General features: G+C 26.9%; 1 protein-coding gene and 1 long non-coding RNA gene across 5 annotated transcripts in view; both read right to left on the minus strand.

Moving 5' to 3' along the window:
* Positions 1-3,262, minus strand: part of LOC100201305 (DNA replication ATP-dependent helicase/nuclease DNA2) — a 57,778-nt gene extending 54,516 nt beyond the window's left edge. Inside the window, exon 1 of one of the 4 annotated variants that reach the window (XM_065813015.1) lies at positions 3,165-3,262. In XM_065813015.1, the coding sequence (XP_065669087.1) occupies positions 3,165-3,203 (39 nt within the window). In that variant the 5' untranslated portion in view covers positions 3,204-3,262. The remainder of the gene's footprint in view (positions 1-3,164) is intronic. The other 3 variants (XM_065813016.1, XM_065813018.1, XM_065813017.1) reach the window with 3 other exon arrangements.
* A 20,196-nt stretch (positions 3,263-23,458) lies between these two features.
* LOC136087724 (uncharacterized) lies at positions 23,459-25,763 on the minus strand. Its single transcript, XR_010642011.1, has 2 exons — positions 25,668-25,763; positions 23,459-25,360 (listed from the first exon to the last, which is right to left on the minus strand). It is a non-coding gene; the product is annotated as an uncharacterized LOC136087724 (long non-coding RNA).
* Between the last annotated feature and the right edge of the window lie 1,108 nt (positions 25,764-26,871).

Raw genomic sequence — 26,871 nt, forward strand, 5'->3', positions numbered from 1 at the left:
TTCACTACCTTTGAGACTAGCAGGAGCTCTGAAAATTTTGACATTTTTGTAGTGCAAATGAATGTGCATGTTAAAATTGTTTTCACGGCCCAAGACATTAGGGGGACTGGGGCAAGTACCACTTTTTTTTGTAGTGGAATCTTGTGATAGATTTCTCACTACTTCCTAGACAAACTGGAACTCTAAAACTTTCAGCATTTGTGTAGTCCTGATGAACACGTGTTAAAATTGTTTCCAGGGCAGATGACCAGAGGCTCTATGGCCCGAGGCACTTTGACCATGCCCCAATTATTTTCTGAAAAAAAATTTTTTTTGTTTTTATATTTTCAATAATCTAAAAATAACTTTGAAAAAATTTTCTTAAAAAAATGTTTTGGTTTGTACTTGTTCCATTTTATTTAATTATTTACAAAGTAAAATACAAAAATATAAAGTTTCAAGATTGTGTTAAGATTTGCTTAGATGCGTCAACGGTCAAAGTATAGAAATGCCCGGTTGTTGTTACAGGTGCATCAATGATACAAACTATTTTGGTAATTGGAACCACTCATCTGCTCTAGATGGTCAGAAAAGTTTATTAAAAGGAACATGCAGGTGCACAAATGTAACCATAACATCTGGCTCAATATTGTCAATTTCATTTATCATACCAATCCAATGAAACATATTTGTAATATGTTTTATTGGATAATGTATCATATTTACACAGAATAAATTCACCAAATTTCAATGTATTGATGTTAATCAGCTGATTAGGTTGAATATTTTGAATACCAGAAAAAGAAAACATGCCAGTTATATTAAAATCTTTACTTGTTCGTTTAAAGGTAACAATATTTATGGATTCTGGGTTAAACTGATGATAGCTCCTAGTTTCAGGAATTGTTCTACCTAGCCAGAAATATTTTTTCGAGGTGGTGCACAATTCTGTCAGCCTTTCTTTAATCAATCTTGAAAAAAATAATCCCTTCAATTCAACATCTGGTCATTTATGGGCCATTTTAGACTTACATTCACAGTTAATCTTCATACACAAAACCAATGTCATGCTTATTACCTTCACACATGAAGCAAAATGATTTTTATTTAAACTGGTCATTTTTGTTTAACAAATAGAGGGCGATGAGGTGTAACTTGCATTGACTTTGGCACCAATGTTAAATTTGGATTTCATCTTAAATCACAAATGTATAGTTTTCTGCAAAATCACCTGAGACAATAGTCTTTTACCAAATTTTCTTTTTAGTATCTTGCTTGACATTTTGCAATGTAGGAATAAGTTGTTAATTTGTCAATTGCCTCTTATAACATCAATTTGTATTCTTCAATACAAAATCAATACAAATTCAATAATAATTCAATATTCATTGAATACATTCTATATTCAATGATCTTTCAATTTCAAAAACCAAATGGAACCAATATTAACGAAAAATAATAATTTTTAAACAATATTTTCAAAGCATTCCTTACTTTATCAAAAATGCAAAAAAAAAAAAAATTTTTTGAGAACAGTGTGGCATCTCCCCCAGTGCTCCAGCCCTTTAGAGGGCTGGGGGAGATAATTGTTTTCAGGCCAGATAGATGACTAGATAGTCATCTGCCCTGAAAACAATTTGAACACATGTTCATCAGGACTACACAAATGCTGAAATTTTCAGAGCTCAAGTTTGTCTGGAAAGTAGTGAAAAATCTATCACAAGATTCCACTGCAAAAAACTTGACCCAGTCCCTCCCCCTCTAATGCCTTGAGGCCCTGAAAAGAACTTTAACATGAACATTCATTGGCATTACAAAAATGCCAAAATTTTCAGAGCTTTATCTAGTCTGGAAGGTAGTGAAGAGTCAATTGCAATACTCTGCTACAAAAAAGTGGGGACCATGTCCCAGATCCATATATGGAAATCCATGTACTTACAGATCAAAACCTTTTTATTTGAAAGATCAATGAATATAGAATGATGTGTAATAATTTATTTTTTTGATATCATCAAGGCTGCATGGGTTTCTTGAGCATCAAAATCAAGTATATAAAAATTGCCTAAATTTATTTAAATTGATAAATACAGGTGCTTTAAAATAGTTTTTTACCTTTCTAACCACTTCATTGGATTTACCACCCCTGAAAATAACCAGTTACAAATTTTTAAGTAAAAAGATCAAATATTTTCAAGTTATGTGACTTGAAGCCTCTAAATAAACGTTGCCATTCTGAAGAGACAAGAGGGGCCTGGCCAGCATCTGTTAAAAATAAAATGATCATATTTCAGGATCTTTTTAGAGCCAGAGGCTAAAATTTTCAAGGAATTCTTAATTTACTAGGTACTCTCAAGTGTGCAAAAATCAGCAAAATCTGAGATATAGGATGACATTTTAAAAAATTTCTGGGTCATTTGACATGAAATTACCCTTAAAACCCAAAAATAAAAGATGTTGAAAAAAAATTGACTTGTCTAAACAGGCTATGTTATTTAGCAATGAATTGCAGAAAGTAAATTTGAAACTTGATTATGCCACTGATTGCAAACTTAAAGTTTGTGCAACAAATTGATCCACTTATTGTATGATGCCTTATTTGAAACACCTGTTATTTCAATTGAAGTAATACAAAAATTTAGAGCTCAAAAAGTGATATCACACTTTGAAATATAAATTTCAAAGCAAGCTTCATTTTAATTTCAAAGTGTGAGCAAGTCACACTTTGAAATCAAAATGAAGGTTATTTTTATGTGGAACATTATTTATTGGAATTCTTGCTAAAAACCCAAATAAAAAATTTGTAATATGAAAGGAAGCTTTTTCAAGCATGTCTTTAATTCTATAAAACACCATTTCTAAATGCAATTAATAACTTTCCTTTGAACAATGACCTACTTAGACAGTAAGAGTAATAAATTTTTTTAGAGCAGAAATATTGATTCCTTAACAAACAAAAAAAATGTCTGACTTTTACTACTCAAGAACATCTTCTAATATAAGAATAGTTTCTTCATTTACAATCAGTTACTTTAAAGGATTTTGAAAAATATCTGTTGCGCAAGGCAGCAATTATATATGATGAAAATAGAGAAATTGAGACATATAGAATTGATATTTTATGGTATTATATATTTATAACTTTATTACAATTTACTTATACTTTAAAAATAAATAAATATAAATACATAGCATTTTCTTTTTTTGGATGAAGACTTCGAAGACATATTTTTCAGCTAACCACAATATTTTTCATGACGTATTAACCTCAAAAAACAAAAGCAAATTAAACAATATATATATATATATATATATATATATATATATATATATATATATATATATATATATATATATATAAATATATATATATATATATATATATATATACATATATATATATAAATATATATATATGTATATATATATATATATATTTATACATATATACATATATATGTATATATAAGTATATATATATATATACATATATATATATATATATATATATATATATATATATATATATATATATATATATATATATATATATATATATATATATATATATACATGGATAAAACTCATAGTAAATATATATAATTATACACACACACACACACACACACACAGACACACACACAAACAAACAAAGTTATATATATATTATATATATATATATATATACATATATATATATATATATATATATATATATATATATATACATATATATATATATATACATATATATATATATATATACATATATATATATATATACATATATATATATATACATATATATATATATATATATATATATATATATATATATATATATATATATATATATATATATATATACATATATATATATATATATATATATATATATATATATACATATATATATATATACATATATATATATATATACATATATATATATATATATATATATATACATATATATATATATATATATATATATATATATATATACATATATATATATATATATATATATATATATATATATATATATATATATATATATATATATATATATATATATATATATATATATATATATATATCAATCGCTATAAATTTCAATTAGCTTATGAGGCAAAAAATTTATATTGGTTTCTGAATTTTCGCGGTATTATGGTTTTGTAAGTAAAACAGGGTTTTTTTATTAATATAAAACAAAACAGGTTTTAAAAAAAAAAAGGTTTTCTTAGATTGAAATAAATTTAAAAAGTCATGTTAAAAAGTATAAGAGTATTAATTTAATTAAAAAAGTATATAAAAAAAACACATAGTATATTTTAATGTTCAAAATTTTTTTTATATCAACACAATAAACATTTTTAATAAAACGTGTTTTGCTTATAGTATGACTTTGACGTGGATTTGACGTTCAGTAGCCGTTTTCGCTTCTCTCCGTGAAAACATAGTCATAGTATTTAAATAGTCTGGAAACGCGGGTCGTCTTCTATGGATTTCGTTAAATAACTTGAACATTTAAGGGTGACCGGACTGAGAGTGCATCAAATAATTTTAAAATGACTTTTTCTGCCGCAGTTTCTAATATTTTAGATGAATTTGATGCTGTTTTAGCTGCTATTGATGAAGATTTGTTGGAGACTGATCCTAATTTTAGTTCAACTGTTGAGTTAGCTGTTGGAAATATTCCTAACGCAAATGAAGAGCGTGTATTTTTGTGTTTATATTGCGAAAAAAGATGTTTATCACAAGGTGGTTTAACTCGTCACCTCAATGCCAAGCACAAGGACAAGCTTATTGATAAACAGTTTAGTAAAGAGAAAAAAATAGCAGAGCTTATTCTTCATTCTAATTGCTTTCAAAATTACTTGATTCAGAGTGCAGAAAAGCTTGCCATAGATGAATGCTACCCTACTAAAATAAGAACAGAATTTAAAAATTTTAAATTGACATGTATAGAGGAGGTCAATACAGCTTATTCTTTAATAAAAAGTATTATTGAATCATTTGATGGAAATGCTGAAAATTTTTACCCAGCTTTCTACAAAATATTTTCTGAAGCACCAAGTCCTTTTAAAAATCTTAGCCAAAACTGCACTCTTCTTTTAAGTTTTGAAGTTGCTAATCTTGTCTTGGCTCATCTGACTGGCGCCTCCTTTAATAATGATGTTTTAACATTTAAACATGAATCTTATCAGTTTACTGAAAAAGAAAAATCTATTATCGCTTATCTTAGTGGTTATGTTTTTGGTACCTTTTATCGTAGAATTAGATTTAGTTCTAACATGTCTAGTTTGTATCATAAACAGTGTTTATCATTTTTGCTTGCTGGTAAATGTACAGGGGAAGCGATTTCTTTGCCAGAGCATAAACATGTTAATTTGCATGATAGGGGTGGTTTATGGAAAGTAAGTAAAGAGGTTATTTGTATCTTTACTACTGCAGAGTACCATTTTATTTCTATGGCAAAAAAGTCATCTCATACTATCAATTGCAAAGAAATAGTTGATACGTTAATTAAAGATTCTTTTGTGCTTGTTAACTTTTCAAAAATTATACATAGTTCAACTGATAAAGTTCAAAAAGAAATAGCACTTAATTTATTAGAAGATCTTCTAACTCTGTATATACGTGTTCGTACATTTTCCTATGTGAAAGATAAGTTGCAAGCTTTCAAGATTTCTAAAAGTCAAACTAAATCAAATGCATTAAGAACAGCAATTAAAAAAAAAGTCTCAACTTTGGAACAAGGACATTAAAGACTTGGCATGACTTGGACTTATGAAAACGGCTATTTTCATAGCCACATATTTTTTAAAAATATTAATGGCATATTACTAACTACTCCTGAAGTAGTAAAATGAATATTTAATGACTTACTTTTATGATGTATAAGTTTATGATATATTTCATATTGATATTGTATAAATCAACTTTGATATATACAATATCAATAACAAAATTAATATAATTGTTTTTTCAATTTTAAATCAACAATAACACATCTAATACTTTATAGTGTTACCATTTTTTTAAATTGTAAGATAAATTTTGATATAGACAGATCTTTAAAATTGATTATTTTTGACCAATACATTTATACCAAAAAATATTTTAAAAATAGTGTACTACATTTTTAAAAAAGAAAATAAGTCGAAATCTATATATGTTAAATTTTAAGTGAAAAATATTAATAATTGAACTCATCAAAAAATATTATCTTATGTTTAATACAGTTTTTACTTGGTTTAAATTTTTTTTTAACACGATTTAATACTATCACTTGTATTATCTGTAAAGCTAATTACATTTCCAGTTACAGGAAGAAATACTTTCTGATTTCTTATCATGTTATCATTGTAACCAAAGTCATTAACAGATGGATTATCTTTTCGTGATCCAAGTGATCGTTGGCGTCCAAAATAATTTTCAATTGGATCCTGACAAAAGCGTTCAGTTAAAACATATTTTACATTTTGCTGCAGTAAAAACTGAACAGATTCTATAATTGAATGAACTGTAATCTTCAAACCTTCATATGTTTGATGGGCAATGAACATCTTTGATTTTGAAATTTTTGAAATATCTCCAGGATGCTCTTCAATAGATTTTAACCAATCTTTAAAATATTGCAAAAAAACACTTTGTAACCAAAAAAACCTATCATCATTTAATGATGAGAATGGAGCTAGATTTGGTTTTAGATCAAATTTATGACCATTTAAACTTCTTATATTCATTATATCAAAGAAGCTATCCATTAAGGCACAAAACTTAGCAGTGCCTTCAGCTTCAGGTGGTCCGTAATGTAATAAAACTTTTGATACAGTAGAACTTAGCACTTGAGCAGCAAGTTTAACATTCATTATTGAATATGGCGTCAATTTTATATGTTCAAAAGTGAGTTTAGGCAAAATATGTAAGCCACATTCTCTGTCCTCATAAAATATATCAGCAATATGATTCCACAATATGAACATACCACCATTCCACATATATCTTGTTCCTTCTGCATTTTTTGAGTTAGATAAACAGTTACGAACTGTCTTAATTAAATGTGGTGGGTCAGATATAAAATAAATAAATCGTTTTTCTAAACTAAAATAGTTAAGGGTTCTATATGTGACATCAACATGCGGATTCATATCATCATTACGTGTCATGGTAAAATGCATTTTAAACAACTTGCGATTTGCAGAAGCTCCATCACAAGTTACAGCAATAACTTTTAAGGAATTTAATTCACAAATTCCAATTGCTTTCCAAAGCAATGGAAAAATTTGACAAGCGGTGGCTCCAGTTGTTGCAAAGTTAGCTAAACTAAATTTAAAAGGATTGACAATACTACGAACAAGAAATACTAAAACATGGGTAGCAAAATCATCTACTTTTGGCAAAGTTGCTATGTTAACATCAGCATCACCAAGATCAACATAACCCACAATCTCCCCAGTGTGCTTGTCCCAAACTAAGTTTTCCTGAATTTTCATTTCATCCATTAGAATGACAATAAATTTTTCTTGCTCAGAAAAATCTTTGGTTTTTTCTTTTAATTCATCAATTATTTCCTTATTAAATCCACGTTTAGGTTTAATGTAATTTTTATAATCACGTAAGCGACGACGACTTGGAAGGACAAGAAAACCTGTTCCTGATTTCTCATTGTAACGTATATCATCATACATTGCAGCAGACTTTGATGCCAGTGAAAGACAGTATCGAATTATTATAGGATGATATCTTACATTAGTTGGAGATAACCTCAAGTATTTTTGCTGCTCCTCCCAAAATAGCTTCATAAAAGGTGAGATTTTGTTTTGATCTGCATTTGACATAATTGATATTAAATCATCACTTAAACTTGAACTGATAGTCAGGGCAGATTTTGAAATTGAATTTTGTAAATCAATGATTTTTTCTTTCAACTCCTTATTTTCAATTCTATAGTTTTGAATTGTTAACTTTAGGCGATCTGGAGAAGTCAATGATATTGGTGCATTAAGTTTAGCAGGCTTTTTCGCTACACTGTGCTTTCTTTTTGATGATTTGGAAGACTTAGAAATAAAAGTTTTTTCATTTATAATACAGTTATCACAACATTTCAGTTTGCTCAAAACTGAACATGTACTTGATCTGAAATACTCAGTTTGATAAGTACCATGAAAGTTAAATTCTGTTTGATTATATATTTTAGGGACACAATGTTTGATGGCAGACTTTTTTGCTTCATCGAGTGAGACTCCTAGACAAATACTATAACTTGAAATAACTTTGATCAAGTTTGACAAAGTGATATTTTTCATTGAACTGTCATAACTTTTATAAACTTCATGGGTTGATGGTAAACGCCAGGCATAAATGCGAAGTATAAATGTTAAAGAAGCATCAATAAATATGTCTGTTTTTGTAACTTCATGAATTTCATCTTTTTCAAAAATATGAACGTGAGAAATATTATTATTTATATTCCAACCAGAAGGAAGATTAAGATGTATTATACGCTTAGTAAATTCTTCCATTGATTTGTAACATTCCTGGATTGAGTTTGGTTGAGTATTTAAATTGGATTTCTTATCAACTATGATTTCTGCAGATTTACGAGATGTTGTGCTTAAAATAAAATTATCAATTCAAGTAGTTTATTCGCAATTATACAACAGTATAAACAAAAAACTATTTTCAAGCTTATATATATATATATATATATATATATATATATATATATATATATATATATATATATATATATATATATACATTCTTTATTATTTTTCAAAATAATTTTATTTTACCTTGAAATAGAAAAACTTTTTTGCGGTAAATTTATTTTTGGTATTGATCCAGGAATAAGTGTAGTTTTTAAATCATCTAAAATTATAAAAATGTACCTGAATTTTCTTGTTTCCTGTATAGATACCAACACAATGTTAATACTGATGTAATATTTGTCAACTAATCCAGCTAAGTAAACTTTATATAAAATATAAAGTTTATTAGGCTCTATTAGCTAACATTTCAAATAAATATATTTTGAAGATAACGTATTATATCTGAAGTCATCCATCTAATTATACAGTCAATGAAATCCTTCCATATATTATAATTATATGGCATATACAAACCAATTTCTTGAAGCAGCAGATATATTGAATATATAAAATATTGCAATTTACTCACGACGAAGAAGTTGATCCTTTGTGTAATGACGTTCACAAATATAAAGATTTCTTTTTTCGATTTGAGCTTTTAATCCTTTGTCAATCACTCTGTCATGTGTAATTACACTTATTAACTTCTGTCTCCAGTTTGCGCTATATTCGTCATCTTTTGTTGGAATACGAAATATAGACAATCCAACATGATTTCTTGATACTGAACAACCAAATATAGCGCAATTGGCTCCTGGCATTTTTAATAATTATCACAGAGTAAATGAAATTAATTAACAACTAAGTACTATGTTTACAATTTGATGCACTCTAAAGTAGTCTGAGCACTAGTATTGAAAGGAACTTAAGTGTTATGAGAAAACGGCCCGCGTTTCCAGACTATTTAAATACTATGACTATGGTGAAAACCATGAAGCTATGTGCTGGTTCAGAGTAAACCGATAGTTAACGCCAGTTAAAAATTATTGTTAAAATAAAACTCGTATTCTCATGACCTCCGTTGGGTTAGCGGAAGAATCAAACTTAATTATCAAAAGGAGATAACGCCAAAATCTAACCTTGCAATACACTACAGTTCTCATACATTACCCTACAGTTCGCATACAATACTCTACAACTCTCATGATTTTATCATTTGCAACTGATAAACCTCATGATTTATCAATTGCATTGCAATACCCTACAACTCTCATGAAGTTAATTAATTCTAAATAAATCTTCTAGAAAAAGTTTTAGTATCTGCAAAAGTTTACAATAAACATATACTTATAGGGTCTATACACCAAGTTCACCAAGCGAAATAACTGCGGTGGCTTCTCCATCCTTCCCTTCCTTTTTCTCCACACTCACACACTAAAATCCGTATGTGAATTAGAAAATTTAAATATAAATTTTTTCAGTTACTTGTAACAATATCAATTAAAGAGAAAACGAAGCTTTTGAAATACAAACATTCATTTGGAAAATAAATGCCCGCATCTTTAAAAGCTCTTGGACGTGCAATGTGAATGCAACAGAAGCCATCTAGCCCATCTGGTAGATGGACAAGAAATCTAAAACGAGAAATAAATAGAGCATAAGCTTCACTTTCGCTTTTTAAACTCAGCTATAAGTCGATCCATGATGACATTAACCTTCAACAATCATTTTTCTTTTATTCCAGTTTTGTTTTATATCTTAATAAACGTCAATCATGTTGATGTTTGTGCAATCTTTTTCGTTTCTGGTCAGCAGAGTATTTGTTGGTCCCCACTAACATTATAGCTTCTTTTTCAATTTTGTCAAAATTTGATCTGACCTCTTGAACAAAAATAGACAGAGAGCTCTTAAGTTTAAACACCACAAGTCAATTTCAACAACTTTAAGCATATGAAATATAATGAAAATTTCCAAAATGACTTAATAAAGGAAATAAAAATGTTACCAATGATAAAATTTTTTGGAAAGCAGTGAAACCGTTTAAGGAGAACTCAAATCTTAATGAAAAATTTGTTGTTGTCAAAATTGAATCTATAATTTCAGTTATTAAACCCGCGGAGTTTTATTGCAACTAAGAATTTAATAAGAAATTCAATACCTTTTTCATTCCAACAAACAAAAAGTGCTAACCATATTTCTAGACAAAATAAATCTAAAGCACAACAAAAGAAAATAAATCATATAAGATATATTAAAATAATCCAAGATAAAATTATTATTTTCTCTGATTTTACATGTAAAAACTGCAGCTAGGATATTTCTAACAACATTTTTTCAGATGTATTAAAAAACCCAGATATTATTTCAACAAATAAAAAAGATGGCTCCAAAGCAGATAAAAGCAACTACAGGGCAATCAGAATTCCATCCAACCTATCTAAGGTATATTAAAACAATGTATGTATGAAAATACAGCTGCTTTTTATGAAACCATTTTATCCAGACATCAATACGGTTTTTGTAAAGGTTATATAGTGCTCAACGATGTTTGATTGCAATGACCAAAAAATTGAGAAAAGTCTTAGATCATAACAAACGCTTTGGCGCTTTACTAGCTGATCTCACTAAAGCCTTTGATTGCATATCCCGTGCGTTATTAATCGAAAAACTAGTTGCTTTGAGCCTAAACAGTATAATGTTTATGTCTTTTTACCTGATGAAAACAATAAGTAAAAATAGTTGATAAATTTAGTTTTTACACTGGTATGCTCTATGGAGTTCCGCAAGATTCGATTCTCGGACCACTGTTATTTAACATTTTTATATGTAATTTATTTCTATTCTTTCCCGACGTTGGCATCGCTGGATAAACAGATAACAACACTCCGTAGTGCTCAAGAAAAAATGTTACTTCGATAACTACCATCCTCGAAAAAGCTACAAATCCATTGTTAATATAGTTTGAAAACAATGGAATGAAAGCAAATCCTGAAAAATATAATCTTATCATTAGCAAACAAAGTAACCTGAAAGTTAACATTTTTAACCTAATAATCAAAACATCCGAAAATATTAAACTATTCGGAATAAAACTTAACAACAAACTTTCCTTCGAAGAGCATGTGATCTCTTTATGCAAATATGCCAGCAGAAAAGTAAACGCACTTATAAGAATCGCAAGCGGGTACTTTCGGCATTTATAACTTAAAACTACTCATACTTCCCATTTATTTGAATGTTTCACAGTAAAAACTAAACAAGCGCATAAATCGAATCCATGAGAGAGCTTTGAGAAATATCTACAGAATTATGAATCTCCATTTGAAATTTTTTTACTAAACAACAGTACCTTAAAGATACACCAAATAAACTTGCATTGATTAATTACCGAGATTTTTAAAGTAAAATTACATATTTTACCAATATCTATGAATGAAGTTTTTAGGTTACTTGAATCAAATCTGAGATATGAAAAACCAAACTCTACTAATATTCGTACAACAAAGCATGGATTGGAATCTTTATCGTACCTAGGACCTAAAATTTAGAAAGTAGTTCCTAATGATTGTAAACCATCTTCATTTTTGAAGAAATTCAAATTGAAAATCAAAAACTGGATCAAAAGCAATGCCTGTGCAAACTATGCATGGTTTTTATTAAAGATGTCGGATGCATTAATAAAAACTTTCTATTTTTATTAGTTTTTGTCACTTTAGTTGGCTGCTTGTTTATTTATGTGTTTATAGTTTATTTTACAAATTTTATTTAAAACGATATATATTTTTGATGGGTAAGTGTCAGTTGCCTTAAATTTGCCAACTATAATAAATTAAATGTGCCAACTATAAATAAATTATAAATAAAAATAATAAATAAATTTTTTTTATAATTGCTGTTTATTAAAAATTATACTTACCCAGCTAAAAAAAACGATCAGGTGCGTTCGACGAACGTTGCGAACGTTCGAGCACGTTCCATGAACGTTTATAGAACGTTCTTGAACGTTTTTTGTAAGCTGAGTATTTATTGCCTTTTTATTTTAAAGTTTAGCGCAAAATAAAAAACACGATTAGATAGCCGTAGTCGTAGCGTATTGTACATTCATTAACTGACACAAATAAGGATAGGGCAGTGGAGTAATAGGTTGGAAATGTACAAGCAGAAACGTCGCAAAAACAATTGAAAGTGACCCCAGGTAGTACCTGGGATTTTGAATTGTACCTGAGGTACAATTCAAAAAAAGCTTATTGTACCTAGGGACATTAATTTTTAATCCGTTCTACTAGATGGAATTTAATAGTTTAAGTCAATATACTTATACTAAAATTAATTAATTAGTATAAAGATGTTATCATATCAGTTTCACCAATTTTTAGACAAATCCAGAGCCATGAATTTGGGGATTAAAAACTCTAGCCCTAGGTACATGATCTTTTTTGAGACCTTATTGGAGTTCTTGCCTTAACAAAACTTCTGGCTGGCTTAATGACACCTTGATTGATATAGCACAAAATTTGCTTTTATATCAGTTTTCTAAAACATCTGGGTTACAAAGTTTAAAAAATTGGGTTTTGTGCATTTTCAGTTGTTTTAATTCAGGTGGTTTTTCAGAAAGTAACAGTTTTATGCAAGTGATGTTAAAAAATAATATTAGGTGCTTCTAAGATGTTCTTCAGTAATGATGTTGTTTCACATTCAATGTTGTTTCACATTCGAATGTTGCTTCACATGTGAAGTCACATTCGAATCACAATTATGATTCACTCTTTGATAGTTTAAGCAAAGATGATGCACCGCTATTAGTACATAGAGCTGCACATGAAAATGATTGCGATCTTTTTGTAAGAGGTAATGCAACAGCTTTGTGTAGCCGTGTCAGCCTAAGTCTAATTATTTGGAAAGATTATGATATGAGACAACATTACCTAAAATGTATTGAGAATGGTAAATTAATAATGTCTCCTTTTGTTACTGTGTTAGACTCTTGTAAAAGGTTTACCATTAGTACTATCATTGTTGTGAATGCACCCTGTTATTTCTGCTGTTTTTTGTTTTTGTTTTTTGTTTTCTTGTTTTTATGACTTAATTGAATATTTAAATTCGATCAATATACATAAATAAGTTTTTTTGTTTTATATTTTTGGTTTGTTTATGTACCTTATGTTTTAGTTTATTATTAAAAAGTTCCTTATTATAATTATTATTATTATTATTATTATCATTATTTTTATAAGTGTCTTATATATGTTTAAAGTTATATAATTGGCTAATTTAGGTCAACTATTGCTTGTTCTTTATTTCATTATTGGCATGATTATTTGTTTTGCTCACTTTGTAGTTGTTTATTTTTTACTGTCATCAGTTATTCATTTTATCAACCAGGGTTATTGATATAATATATAGTTAATAGGTACAGTTATTAAAGTCAGTTCTTTATTTACATATATTTCTTGCAGTTGCAGTTAAGTTAAACTACTATTACAACTACACCAAAAGCAGTATTTAAAAATATGGTTATGTTATTAATTTTAATGAGATATTTGATTTGTCAAGGTTGTTATTCAACGGTAGTGCAGTATTGGCCTCGCCCTATAATTGAGAAGTTCCAAGTTTACCACCACGTCCCTGGTAGTACCGCGTTCAACTTGTTTCTCCGCGCTGCGGCCTTGTTCGTCATTGTCTGTGTTTCGCAGTTATAGAGTTGAGAAAGGGTTCTAAACCAGCCTCCTCAACTGTAGTGGTTTTCTTGGCCTTAGTGAAGTAAATTAATACACAAAAAAAAGGGCTAGACAGGAATTAATAAATTCTCTTCTTTTCTTTTTGCTGCGAAAACATCGGAATATTTTCCTTACTATTTATCTGCGTACAATCAAGTAACAATTACTTTTAATCAAAAGCATAATTGTTAGTAAGAACTTTTCTTTAATTAAATCTTCTTTAATTAAATATTCTTGCGTATTTACAGATCACAAACTTTCATAATTGTTAAGTTTAAGGGGTAAAGATAAATAATTTAACTTGAAACGTTTTGCTAAAATGCGCAGTTAAATTATTGAGGAATACAGTAAATTTGCTAGTGAGATGACTGTTTTATAACTATTTTATTTGATATCATTATAGCACATAGTCAGATCTGATTTTAGCATGCTTATCTGGTCGGTGACCTAAGAAAAAAAATGTTTTTTCTTAAGCTATACTATAAAGATATAAATTTCAACTAGAATATACACCGTGAATTAAATATTATTAAAAGTAGTAAACTATCTCTATAAAAATGTCGTAAAATAATAATAGTTCGCATAACAAAGTAAATGCTTTTAGTTCGGTTAACGTATGTCTTTTTTAATTGGTTCGTCAAGGTTAACAAAAAGTATCTCGACTGTTCAATTTGTCTATTTACTTAACGATCTGTCACGGAGAAAACTGTCCGTTGAAGTAAACTGTCCGATCGGACATTTTACTCCGGAGTAGAACGTCCTAGTTTGGAGTAAGTTGCCCGACCTAGAGAATAGTGTAATTTTAAGAATTGCGGCTGATTTTGTACCATCATTTCAAAAATTAATTTTAAAAATGGATGAACCGAATAATGCTGAAGAAAGAATGCTTGCTGATGTAAGTAACTATATATTTACATCTGTTTATCGCTATGACTGCACACCGAATGAAATGCGGGCTATTCGACAAGCAGGTATAGATTATAAACATACATAGATTATATCATTTTGTATCTATGTTACTAGTAACATAGTTACAATATGATATATACTTTTATACACTGTTAAGAAAGTTACAAATATAGTCGATATGACAAATGAATATATGATAATTTTATATTCTATTTGTCAAATAGAATATATAATTATCATATAATTTGCTCCCATTTAATAATACTTACAAGGATATTTAAAAAAATTATAGCACAAAAAGTTTATTTATGTATTATTGGAAGCAGTTCCAATAATACATAAATAATTATTTATACTTTACAGGTTTAGGAGGAGGATGATAAACTGCATCACAAGACAAAGAATGAAATATGGTTGGAAGTGGTTTTTAGCAATGAGCAAAGAAGACAAATTGTTAATTTTTGTCATAGCGAACCTACTGCTGGTCACCTTGGTAGAACACAAACTTTTTACAAGGTGTCAGAACGTTTTTACTGGCCAGGAATTTTCAAAGATGTAGTTTATGCTGTATGTATATTACATCGTTGTTATCAATATTAATATGGCATTTATATATATATATATATATATATATATATATATATATATATATATATATATATATATATATATATATATATATATATATATATATATACATATATATACATATATATACATATATATATATATATATATATATATATATATATATATATATATATATATATATATATATATATATATATATATATATATATATATATAATACCATGTTATGTTTTAAAATATAAAGAAAGTTTTAATAATTGAATGACAGAAGATTTGAAACAAGTTCTCAAAACTTTATGTTGTTCAAAATGTTAATCTATTTTACAAATAATAACACTTTTATAGAATATAAGTATAATGACTACCTGATACATATTTTAGTATTGCTATTATATCTGTAACCAATGTGTATCTATTTTTTTATAATGCGATAATGTATAATATATACATATATTATATATTGTATTATGTGAAATTTTTTTAAAGTATGTTCTTAAATAATTCTAAATTTAAGTCTTGTGACATCAGAACATTAATATATACCATATGCTAGAGTTTGTAATTTGCAAGTTACACATAACATAAGTTAAAAGCTGCGAACAGTGTCAGCACACAAATATGCAAAAATTCAAAAAAACTAGTCCAGAGCTTTATCCTATTAAAGTACAGTCACCATGTTTTCATATTGGAATTGATTTAGTATAAATAAATGTATTCTTACTATCTCTGATTATTGCACAAAGTGGGTAGCAGCGTTTCCCCTAAAATCAAAATTAGCAAGTGGTGTTGCAATAGAATTGTATAAGGTAAATTTAAATAATATTATCTGATTGCATTTAAATAATATTTTTAAAGATATAAATTTTTTTTGAATATTTCAGTTGTTCATGCAAATGGGTATACCAAAAGTTGTTACCTCTGACCAAGGCACAGAGTTTTACAACCAAATAAACAAGAAACTAACGACTTTGTTAAATGTGAAATATCATTTTACCACAGCCTATCATCCACAGGTTTAAAAATTTGAATTCAGTTTGTGTATAAGAGCTTTCTAGTTTTATAATCTTGGATTTAATCATCTTGTGTTTTAGGCTAATGGTTTAGATGAGCGGTTCAATCAAACCATCCAGTTAATGCTTGTATAATTTTGCAATGATGGTTTAGATGAGCGGTTCAATCAAACCATCCAGTTAATGCTTGTAAAATTTTGCAATGATCGCCATATTACATGGGATACTCATTTGGATGCTTGTACTTTTGCATACAATACATCAAGGCAAGAGTCTACAAAATACCGCCCCTTTGAATTAATGTTCGTAAGGAAGCCCATACTTTCTATAGAATTAGAAGTTGCAGGAGAATCTTCTCAATCATTGTTAATTGATTTTAACACAAGACCTGAAAGCAACCAACATTTTATAAATAAAATAACTGAGGAAAGGTATAAAGCATTTACTGGTTTGTTACTTTACTGTTCTTGTCGGATGCCTGATGAAGGCAATATGATTAAATGTTTGAAATGCAATAAGTTATATTACTTGAACTGTTTGATCAACATTTCAGAAAGCAGCTTTGATGATTTTTTGTGCGATTATTGCAATTAACTTCTGGATATAAAAAGTATAAATAATAGCATAAATAAAAGTAATTATGAAGACATTTCATTATAGTAAGAAAGATTAAGAGTAGTATTAACTTAAAATGTAGCATTAGGTTAAAAAGTAGTTCTAGCTTAAAGAGTAACGTTAGTTTAAAGCGTTATTGCTCTTCTTCTTCTTTATATTTATTTTGTCTTATAACTGTCCTTATTTTGTCTATAATTTTATTTATGCTGGAGCTTTATTTGTTTATTTGGATTTATTATTTATTTATTTTTATTTATGATTGGAGTTTGAAGAAGTTTTTTGTTATAAGGTTTCAAAGACTTTTTTCAAAGTTTTTGATTTATTTTTATTATTAGTTATATTTAAAAAAAATGATTCTTTTTTATTCCATTATTTCATTGATTTTAACTTTGCCATTATTTTATTTTAGTTTGTCTACTGTTGAAATATGGTTTTAATTTAGTAAACTTCCATGAATTTAAGTTTACTTTATTAATCATTCACCAACAGTTAAGGAAAAATTGAATTCAACTCAATAAAGTTTGGATTAGTTTTATTTTCAGGTAACATTGCAAAATATGATTTAACTGTAGTTAGATAATAACTTATTACTGTTTTGTACCATTATTTATTTACATTTATTTACTCTACTATAATATGTATGTTGTACTGTATAAATACTGATTTTTTTTTTTTAATTATAAAATTATCTTATCATTTTTGTAATTGTTTCAGTTGGTTGTTTTATTTTTATCATTGTTATTTGTATCATTAATGTTATTAGCTGGTATTTACTTAAACTTTTCGTAAATAACCTACATTAAGTTTTTCTTGTCAAAATATATAATTTGGTTGACAAAGTCAACCAGTTTGGTATATGCAATTTTTAAAAAAACTTACTTTAGTTAATTAAATAAAATGGATTAAGTGAATGATGAAAAAGAAGAACAAGACTTTCTCGATGTTAGTATTATATAATATTTTATGTTTAAAAAGCAAAAATAAAAAATCCATTTTTTATTTAAGATAATTGTTCAAAACTTAAAGCATTATCATGAGTTTACTGTGATTCTGCTACAGTCCATCAAGTAATTGTAGAAGAGTACACCATGAAAATTTCAAGTTTTCATTTTTAATTTTATGTTTTGTACAAGGTCAAAAAAAAGAATTCTGTTTAAAACACATTTAAAATATATATATATATATATATATATATATATATATATATATATATATATATATATATATATATATATATATATATATATATATATTTATATATATATATATATATATATATATTAGTAATATATGTGGCAAAAGTTAATTAGTTACTAAATAAATTGATATAAAGGTTGCAGAAACAATTATGTACTAAATAAAAAAATTAGTTTACTAAAAGTCAGGAAATCGCCATTGCTATTGGCGTTGCTATAGGAGCTGAAAAAACTTCACTTTAAAAAAAATCAATTATTCTTATAATATTGAATATATACATTCTAATAATATAAATGTATATATATTCTCAGAGCCGTAACCATCGGAAGAGCCCTGGCCCCTCCAAAAATTTTTTAAATTATAATTATAAGGGAAAAACATATACATAAAATAATTTTAACAAATTTTTTATCCCCTTCCTCCTTTAAAAGAACCCTAGGGCCCCCTAATATCAAATTTGTGGTTACGGCTCTGATTCTGAATCTAGAATAAATTTCAAACAAGATAACATAAAAAACATAATTTTTATTTTTTACTGTTTTTAACTTAAACCTTAAACGAAATATAAAGATTTAAACATGTCAGTGTTAACATTTTTTTAATTTTTTTAAACTTTTAAACCGGTAAAAAATAACCTTGTGACTATCAAGCTTCAGGTTTATTTGTATGAGTTACATGACGCATAATATTACTATGTTAATTATAATAATATTATGCTTAGTATATAAAGTGCTAAAGTTTTCTTTATGCCGCAGAATAATGCGCGAGTTCTCAAACCATCGTTTAAACAAACGCTAAAACACATCGCTCGAGTGGTCCGAATAAAAATTATCCGCAAAAAAGTAGGACAGTTTACTCCAACGTAGGACAGTTTGCTCCGGAGTAAATTGTCCTAGACGGACGGATAGGACAAACTAGGACGTTCTACTCCGGAGTAAAATGTCCGATCGGACAAATTACTCCGCGGACAGTTTTCTCCGTGACAGATCTACTTATTTAACGTGACACCGGTCATTAATTATACAATACGAATTGATAAATAGTTCAAAGGTTTCTTATTTTGATAAGCTAACAAGTAACGTGAAAACCACAAATATCATGAAATATATATAATTTTGTAAAGCACTTTGATATTGCATATTCTTTTATTTATTTCAATACTTTTTTCAGCAAATATTATTAGATTACATACTGACAGAATCTTTTAACAATATTTAAATTTTAAAAAACTTATAATGGTCAAAAAAATCCAAAAACGACAAAATACCACTCACTTGAAGCAAAAACTTTTGGAGAGAGTAATATTCAATAAACTGTATAAATATCTAACAAATAACAAAATCCTAAATGAAAAACAGTTTGGCTTCCAAAAGCAACATTCAACCGAACACGCAATTCTTGATCTTATAAGTAATATAAATGAAAATGGAAAAATATGGGATAAAAGGTGTTGCACTAAACTGGTTCAAAAATTTTCTACTAGACAGAAAGCAATGCGTTTTTGCTCATGAAAAAAAGTTTTTAAAATTATTTAAAACAAAATGCGGTGTCCCCCAAGGTTCCATTCTTGCACTTCTTCTGTTTTTAATATACATAAACGATCTTTCAAAAGCCTCAAGTAAATTGGATGTTTTAATGTTCGCAGACAACACTAACTTATTTTATGCATCCTCATCAATTACAGAACTTTATGAAACTACAAATACTGAACTTGAAAAAATAAACAGTTGGTTAAAATCTAACTAATTATCGCTAAACACAGAAAAAAACCAAATAAATTCTTTTTCATTTTAACTTTATAAAAATACCTCCCGATTTATCTTCGCTAAATATTGATACTAAGGAAATAGAGAGAACCCAAGCAACTAAATTTCTAGGGATACTTATTGATGAGAAAATCTTATGGAAATCACATGTTGATATACTAAATACCAAAATATAAAAAAAAATTGGTATCCTTTACAAAGCTAGCTCTATACTGTCTCCTGATAATTTAAAGTTCCTATACTTCTCGTTCATACAAAGCTACTACATATACGCTTATGTTGCATGGGCGAGTACTCATAAATCCAAACTAATCACACTATATCGAAAACGAAAATAAGCTGCAAGAATAGTTTTTAATAAGGATAGACTCTCGCATGCTGAGCCACTTTTAAAAAGAATTTTATTTGAAAGCATTTAATGTTTATCAAATCGATATATTCCAAAATTTGTTATTTATGCTCAAGTATAAACTTGGAGTTGTTCCTTCTCACTAATCAAAGAATTTCTTTCAAAATAGCAAAAATAGATACTATACTAGAGAAACTGGTATGGTATCTATTTTCCATTTCTTACCGTGGTCCATGTCTATATAACAAATTAATATCCAAAAATACTCAACTTGAAAAATCGAATAACTTAAATACTCTAAAAACGTTATTAACAGATCTCATTTTAAACACTCAATATATAAAAACTCAATATATAAAAAACACTCAATAAATAACTCAAAAACTACAACAACAACAACAACAACAACAACAACAACAACAACAACAACAAAATAATAGGCTTATTTATCAACACGTGAATGACTATATATTACCTATTTAGCAAATCGTGTACCTACTTATATTTATGAGTATTGAAATAAAATTAAAAAAATTAAAAACTTCTTTGTGTCTGCATTCTTTGTTTTTTGCATTTTGCATTTTTATTTTCATTCTGCCAAAACTGATAATAATTTTTTTAAATATAAACTTATTTTAAATTGAAGTATCCAAAAATATCAGTAACGCATAGCGGTTTCTTGATGACATGACCTTCGGTTTTCTGCAAGTTTCCCGCGTTCATTAAAGTAATTTCTAATACTTTACAATTTTATTTTATATATTTTTTGCATAACGTAACTTTGTGATTTTTTTTTAATTTTACTTACTCTGTAAAGATTCCTTTATATATTACGAATTTGTAAAAATTAAAGAACAAAAAAATTAAAAAAAAAAAGCATTTTGTCAACTTTTTTTTTTTTAAATATATTTTCGTTTGTTGTTTAACTTTTTTTTATAGTTGTTTAATAATTTTAATTTGAGATTGTAAAATAAGAATCTCAAATTAAAATAACTAAACAAAATTAATTATATAAATAATTATTTCAGTTTGAGATTGTAAAATAACAAATCAAATCAAAATAATTAAACATCAAAAACATATTTACATTATACTTTTGTAAACATGCTTAATTTTCAATTAAAAATAGTATATTTTTTTATATACTATTTATAACGATTTATAACTGTATTCATAACTGAATACAGTTATAGTTTGTATAAATAGGTTATTGAGTTGCCACAAAAATAATAAATAATTTCTCAGGTCATGTTGGTCTTATAACCAATTAAAATCAATTAAATTGATCAATTATTAGAAATAATTTCTCAAAACTATATAAGAGTATCTAATTATAGCGACGAGCAAATGGAAAAAGCCATTGCAAAAGTTAAAACTGACAAACTGAGTTGCATTATTATTTGTAAACTAAAAACTTTTTTAAATTTGCATGATTATTTTAAAGCTCAATTTTATAGCTAACAAAAAAATAATTAAAGTAGTAAAATTACCCCAACTTAAAACTTATTGGGGTAATTTCGTCAACCTGTTTTTCCTGTTTCTATTAATAATTTTTTTTTTTTTAATTTAACAACAATTAAATACAATAAAAAAAGTTTTCTACTCGCATTTTTGGTTCTAAAGTTATTTAAATTTAAATAATTGGTGGCGAGTTTACCCCAGCTTACTCTATATTATATTTTCTATACTATTTTATCAGAGCAAATATGCAGCTAAAGATTATCTATAACTGCATAGCAATTTGTTTTAATAATAAATTTTTTTATAACTTTTTATTCATTTATATATATTTTTTCATTTATTAAGGTGCTCCAAGAGGAACTAACAATCTTATCAGAGAGCAACGCGAAAGAACATTAAACCAGAAGCTCACGCCTGCTTCTTTACTCATGTTGCTTATTTGGCTAGTTCGTGGGAAGCTAGTTGATATGATGCTTAAGAAGTAACAGTAATCATCTAGAATTACCTTTTATTTTTCATCCTTTTCTTCGTGTCTTTTTGTGAGATTTAGCAAATGCTTTAAAATATCAAATTATATAACATAAAATATTTTATTTATTCAACCATTCATTAAAAAGCTATATCATTTATTTAGTATTATTTTAACTTGCTATGTGCAAAATGTATTTTGATGAATGATAAAAAAAAGCAGTAAATGTGCATGTCGTACATTCAAAAATGTGTAATATGACAAAAAAACATCAATAGGTAATATGAAAAAAAGAAGGTGAATCTCAAGGTGTAATATGACAAAAAAATATGAACATAAATGCATAATATGACAAAAAAAGTTTGAACATAAGTAGCATCAATGTGTAATATGGCAAAAAATATGAATATAATACAACAAAAAATATGAACATCAATGAGTAACATGACAAAAAATATGAACATCAATGTGTAATATGACAAAAAAGTTATAAACTGATAAACTTATACATATTTATATAAAAATATTGATAAACTTATATATATTTATATAATAATATTGATAAACTTATATATATTTATATAATAATATTGATAAACTTATATATATTTATATAATAATATTGATAAACTTATATATATTTATATAATAATATTAATAAACTTATATGTATTTATATAATAATATTGATAAACTTATATATACTTATATAATAATATTGATAAACTTATATATATTTATATAATAATATTGATAAACTTATATTTATATAATAATAAAAACTTTCATACAAATTAGTCATTGACATAATGGATATTTATTTTCAAAAAGTCGTATTTATTTAAAAATAACAAGTATCAGTTTTTGACTACGGAACTTTGTAAATTTTTATGATTGTAGTTTTAATGAATAAACTTTTTTTGACCACATTTTCCAATCATTTTCAGAATGTTAATTACTCTCTTCATTGCTTGTTTATTTGAACTTGTTTGGTATAGAACATGTTATCACTTTGAGCAATATTTGCTGTTTATAAGTTTCTTTATTATTCGTTACACTAATATCTTTACCAGATGTTGAGTATACTGTGTAAAGCAAACTTTGACGTTCTTTACTGTATGACGTTCAATTCTTATTGTTACAATTTTTTTCATTCAATGACCAACGTAAATTTGTAAATCTGAGATCTCGCAATTATTTTAATTAGCTTAAATTTAAAAGAAAGATTGTAAAGTATTCTGTCGAGGACATATCACATAATAAATGATAACTTCATTATCAATAGCTGAAGTTTCTGAACTCTCATTTTTGGGATTTCTGCAGCGACCAGGATTTTTGTAGCTATTTTCTTGTCAGCAATGTTAATTAACTCAGTTTCTAAACGTAAGGTGGGAATAAGGTTTGATGGAAATCAAGCAGTATCACAAAAAATGTTTTTAAAAAAATAACAATTTTTTCTCGTTAAAATTTTCAACACTTAATTTAATTTATTATTAAGACCGTTTTGTTAAAAAAAATATCAAATATTGTTAATAAAATAATATGTTTTTTTTTCTGCTCATAATTCTTACATTTAAGACAATAAACCCAGTAGTCGCATAAGCTGAGCTATATGTCCGCGAAAATGCGATTGTAAATTTTTGGAAAACCAAAAATTAATCATCATGTGTTTCTCGACTACTTTTTATACAAACAATTCCTTCTTTTCATTTTTCGCGATGCTTTAATCCGAATTTCTGCATGAGAGCAATTCCGTAATTGTTTCAAAGTAGCTGAAAAAACTCAACAGTTCAACAATGGTCAACGGCAGTGGTTTAACCATATCTATCATTTTTCACATTATCAAAGTTGCTCAATTTTTGGATGAGTTAAATTTTAATAAATGCTGCATCAACAACATTTGACATTCGGGCAAAATTCGGCACTATATTTTTTTTCATTAGTTATTAAGGTGCTCCAAGAAGACCAAACAGTCTTATTAAACATTAAACCAGGAAGTTTACTCCTTTTTTTTTTTTACAAATGTCTCTTATCTGAGCAGAGCCAACATCAAATTTTGAACATCTTGGTTCTGAATTAAAACTCAAACTACTGTGCAGTGGCTGCTCATTTTAAATGTTTGTTCAAAATTTGCTCTTTTGCAAAAATTGCGTTTGTCAAAATCAGCAGTCTTGATCAGTTTGTTAAAAAAATTTTACTAGCTTAAATTATACTCTTTCTAATTTTTTTGGCATTTGTCATTAGTTCTTGAGTAATTAACTGACCACGACAAAAATACTACATGTTGCACCGGGATTTGTAGCTTGATGCAGAAAGAAAGTACCTGATAGTGTCAGTTTTGTTTTGCAATGGTAGTGCACTTTTTAAAATTTTTTTAAAATCTTAATTATACTGCAAGCATGCTCCGTTTATTGCTTTGCATAGATGACCAATGAATCAGCTCTTATCTGTATTTTGATCTTAACTAATTTCGCCATTTTGCAGCGTTAAAGCAAACAATAGAAAAATGAACAGATTTACAAACCTGTAACTAAATAAGAAAAATAGTTATTAGATTGCTGCGTTTGGTACCACAAGTATCTTTACAACGGTCTTGGCAGCTTGTCGGCAACCTTTATTATATATAACTGGCTATTTTGAGGTGCGACGCAATCTTACCCCATTGACTATGGTTCTGTACAATGAGAAATGCGACGCCATCTAAAAAATTAAAATGATTCTTGAAAGATAATACAGAATTTAGAGGTACAGTCGAATTGTGATTTATTATAGCTCACCTTATCAAATTTTAAAAAAATGTGAGAAAACTTTAACTTAAAGTTATTATAGCTATTAAAATTTCTAAAACAAACCAAAAACACTTTTTAACTTTCGAACAAATTTTTTTTAATAAATATGATATATATTTTATTTATACTTTTCTCTATGTCTTTTTTAAAAATTTAATAAATTTTTTTTATACATTATCAAGTTTAGTGCTAAAAATTATATGATAACTTTAACATACTTTAAAAGAACATGTATTCAAAAACCTTTTTCGAGTTTTCATCATTTACAATATAAATAAAATAATATCATGACATAGAAGTAAATATAAATTAACAACTTTTTTCAATCTTCTATTAATTAGAAAATATTTTGAAAAACATGTCTGACATATGCCAAAAATTCATACAGTATTCATTCTGTTATTTATAATTTATGTTTCGCAACCATGTGATCTTAATTTATGATTAAATCTTTGTTGGAAAGTATTTACCATTTTTAAAGACCATAATGTATGAAGATGTTTGGACAAAATATATAAATCTTAAATGAAACAACTGTAAAGTTTTTAATAACATTTAAATTATAATAAAAATTTCTCACTATGAAAATTTATTAACTAGAAAAGTATATCATCGGGGATAGTGCAAACCCCATATCTAGCATTGGCTACTATATTCGGATGTAATTAACTTTAACACCAAATATTTATTGTTGACATTACAAAAAACATGAATAACACTCTCTATGCTAAAATGAGCCCAAAATCTGTTAAAATAAAATATATATAAAGTTTCAACTTTCTGCGTAAAAAGTCTGTAAAAATAGTGCAGATACGCGATATTGTCGCGGATTTGCACTATACCTGACTATATGCTATTTTGTGAACAATCGATTATTATTTCTACAACACTTCTTTATTTTATATAAAACTTATTAAAAAGTTTTCTTTTTTTCAACATTATGAGTCTGGAGAGCTTTATACAAATCAAAATTAAAAACCTAAAAAAGGCTTTGGAGCATGGTGTTTAGACAATGATTTAAAACATATTTAAAGCTAATATGATGATGAAATAATGAAATGTAAGGATGAAAAACATTGGTTGTCTAACGTAGTTACACGTTATATTTGTATGAAGCGTTGGCAGTCTCATAAAATAAAATATTGATGTTTGTATTAAAGTTTTATATTTCAAAAAAATAATTGAAAATTATCTTTGATTCAGATTTTTGAAACTGGTGCAAAATCATAACATGACATCATGTTTTTCTTGGAACAGTTTTTATTAGAATATTTTCATAACTTATGCTCTGTTAACACAAGTTGCTGTCATTTAAACATTTTTTATTTTCTATATTGATAAAATATTTGATAACTAATGTAATAAAATTTAAAAACAAATTATTAATATATAAATTATAATAACACTTTTAAATTTTTTAAA

This window comes from Hydra vulgaris, chromosome 12 (genome assembly GCF_038396675.1).
Source record: "Hydra vulgaris chromosome 12, alternate assembly HydraT2T_AEP".
Lineage (NCBI taxonomy): Eukaryota > Metazoa > Cnidaria > Hydrozoa > Anthoathecata > Hydridae > Hydra > Hydra vulgaris.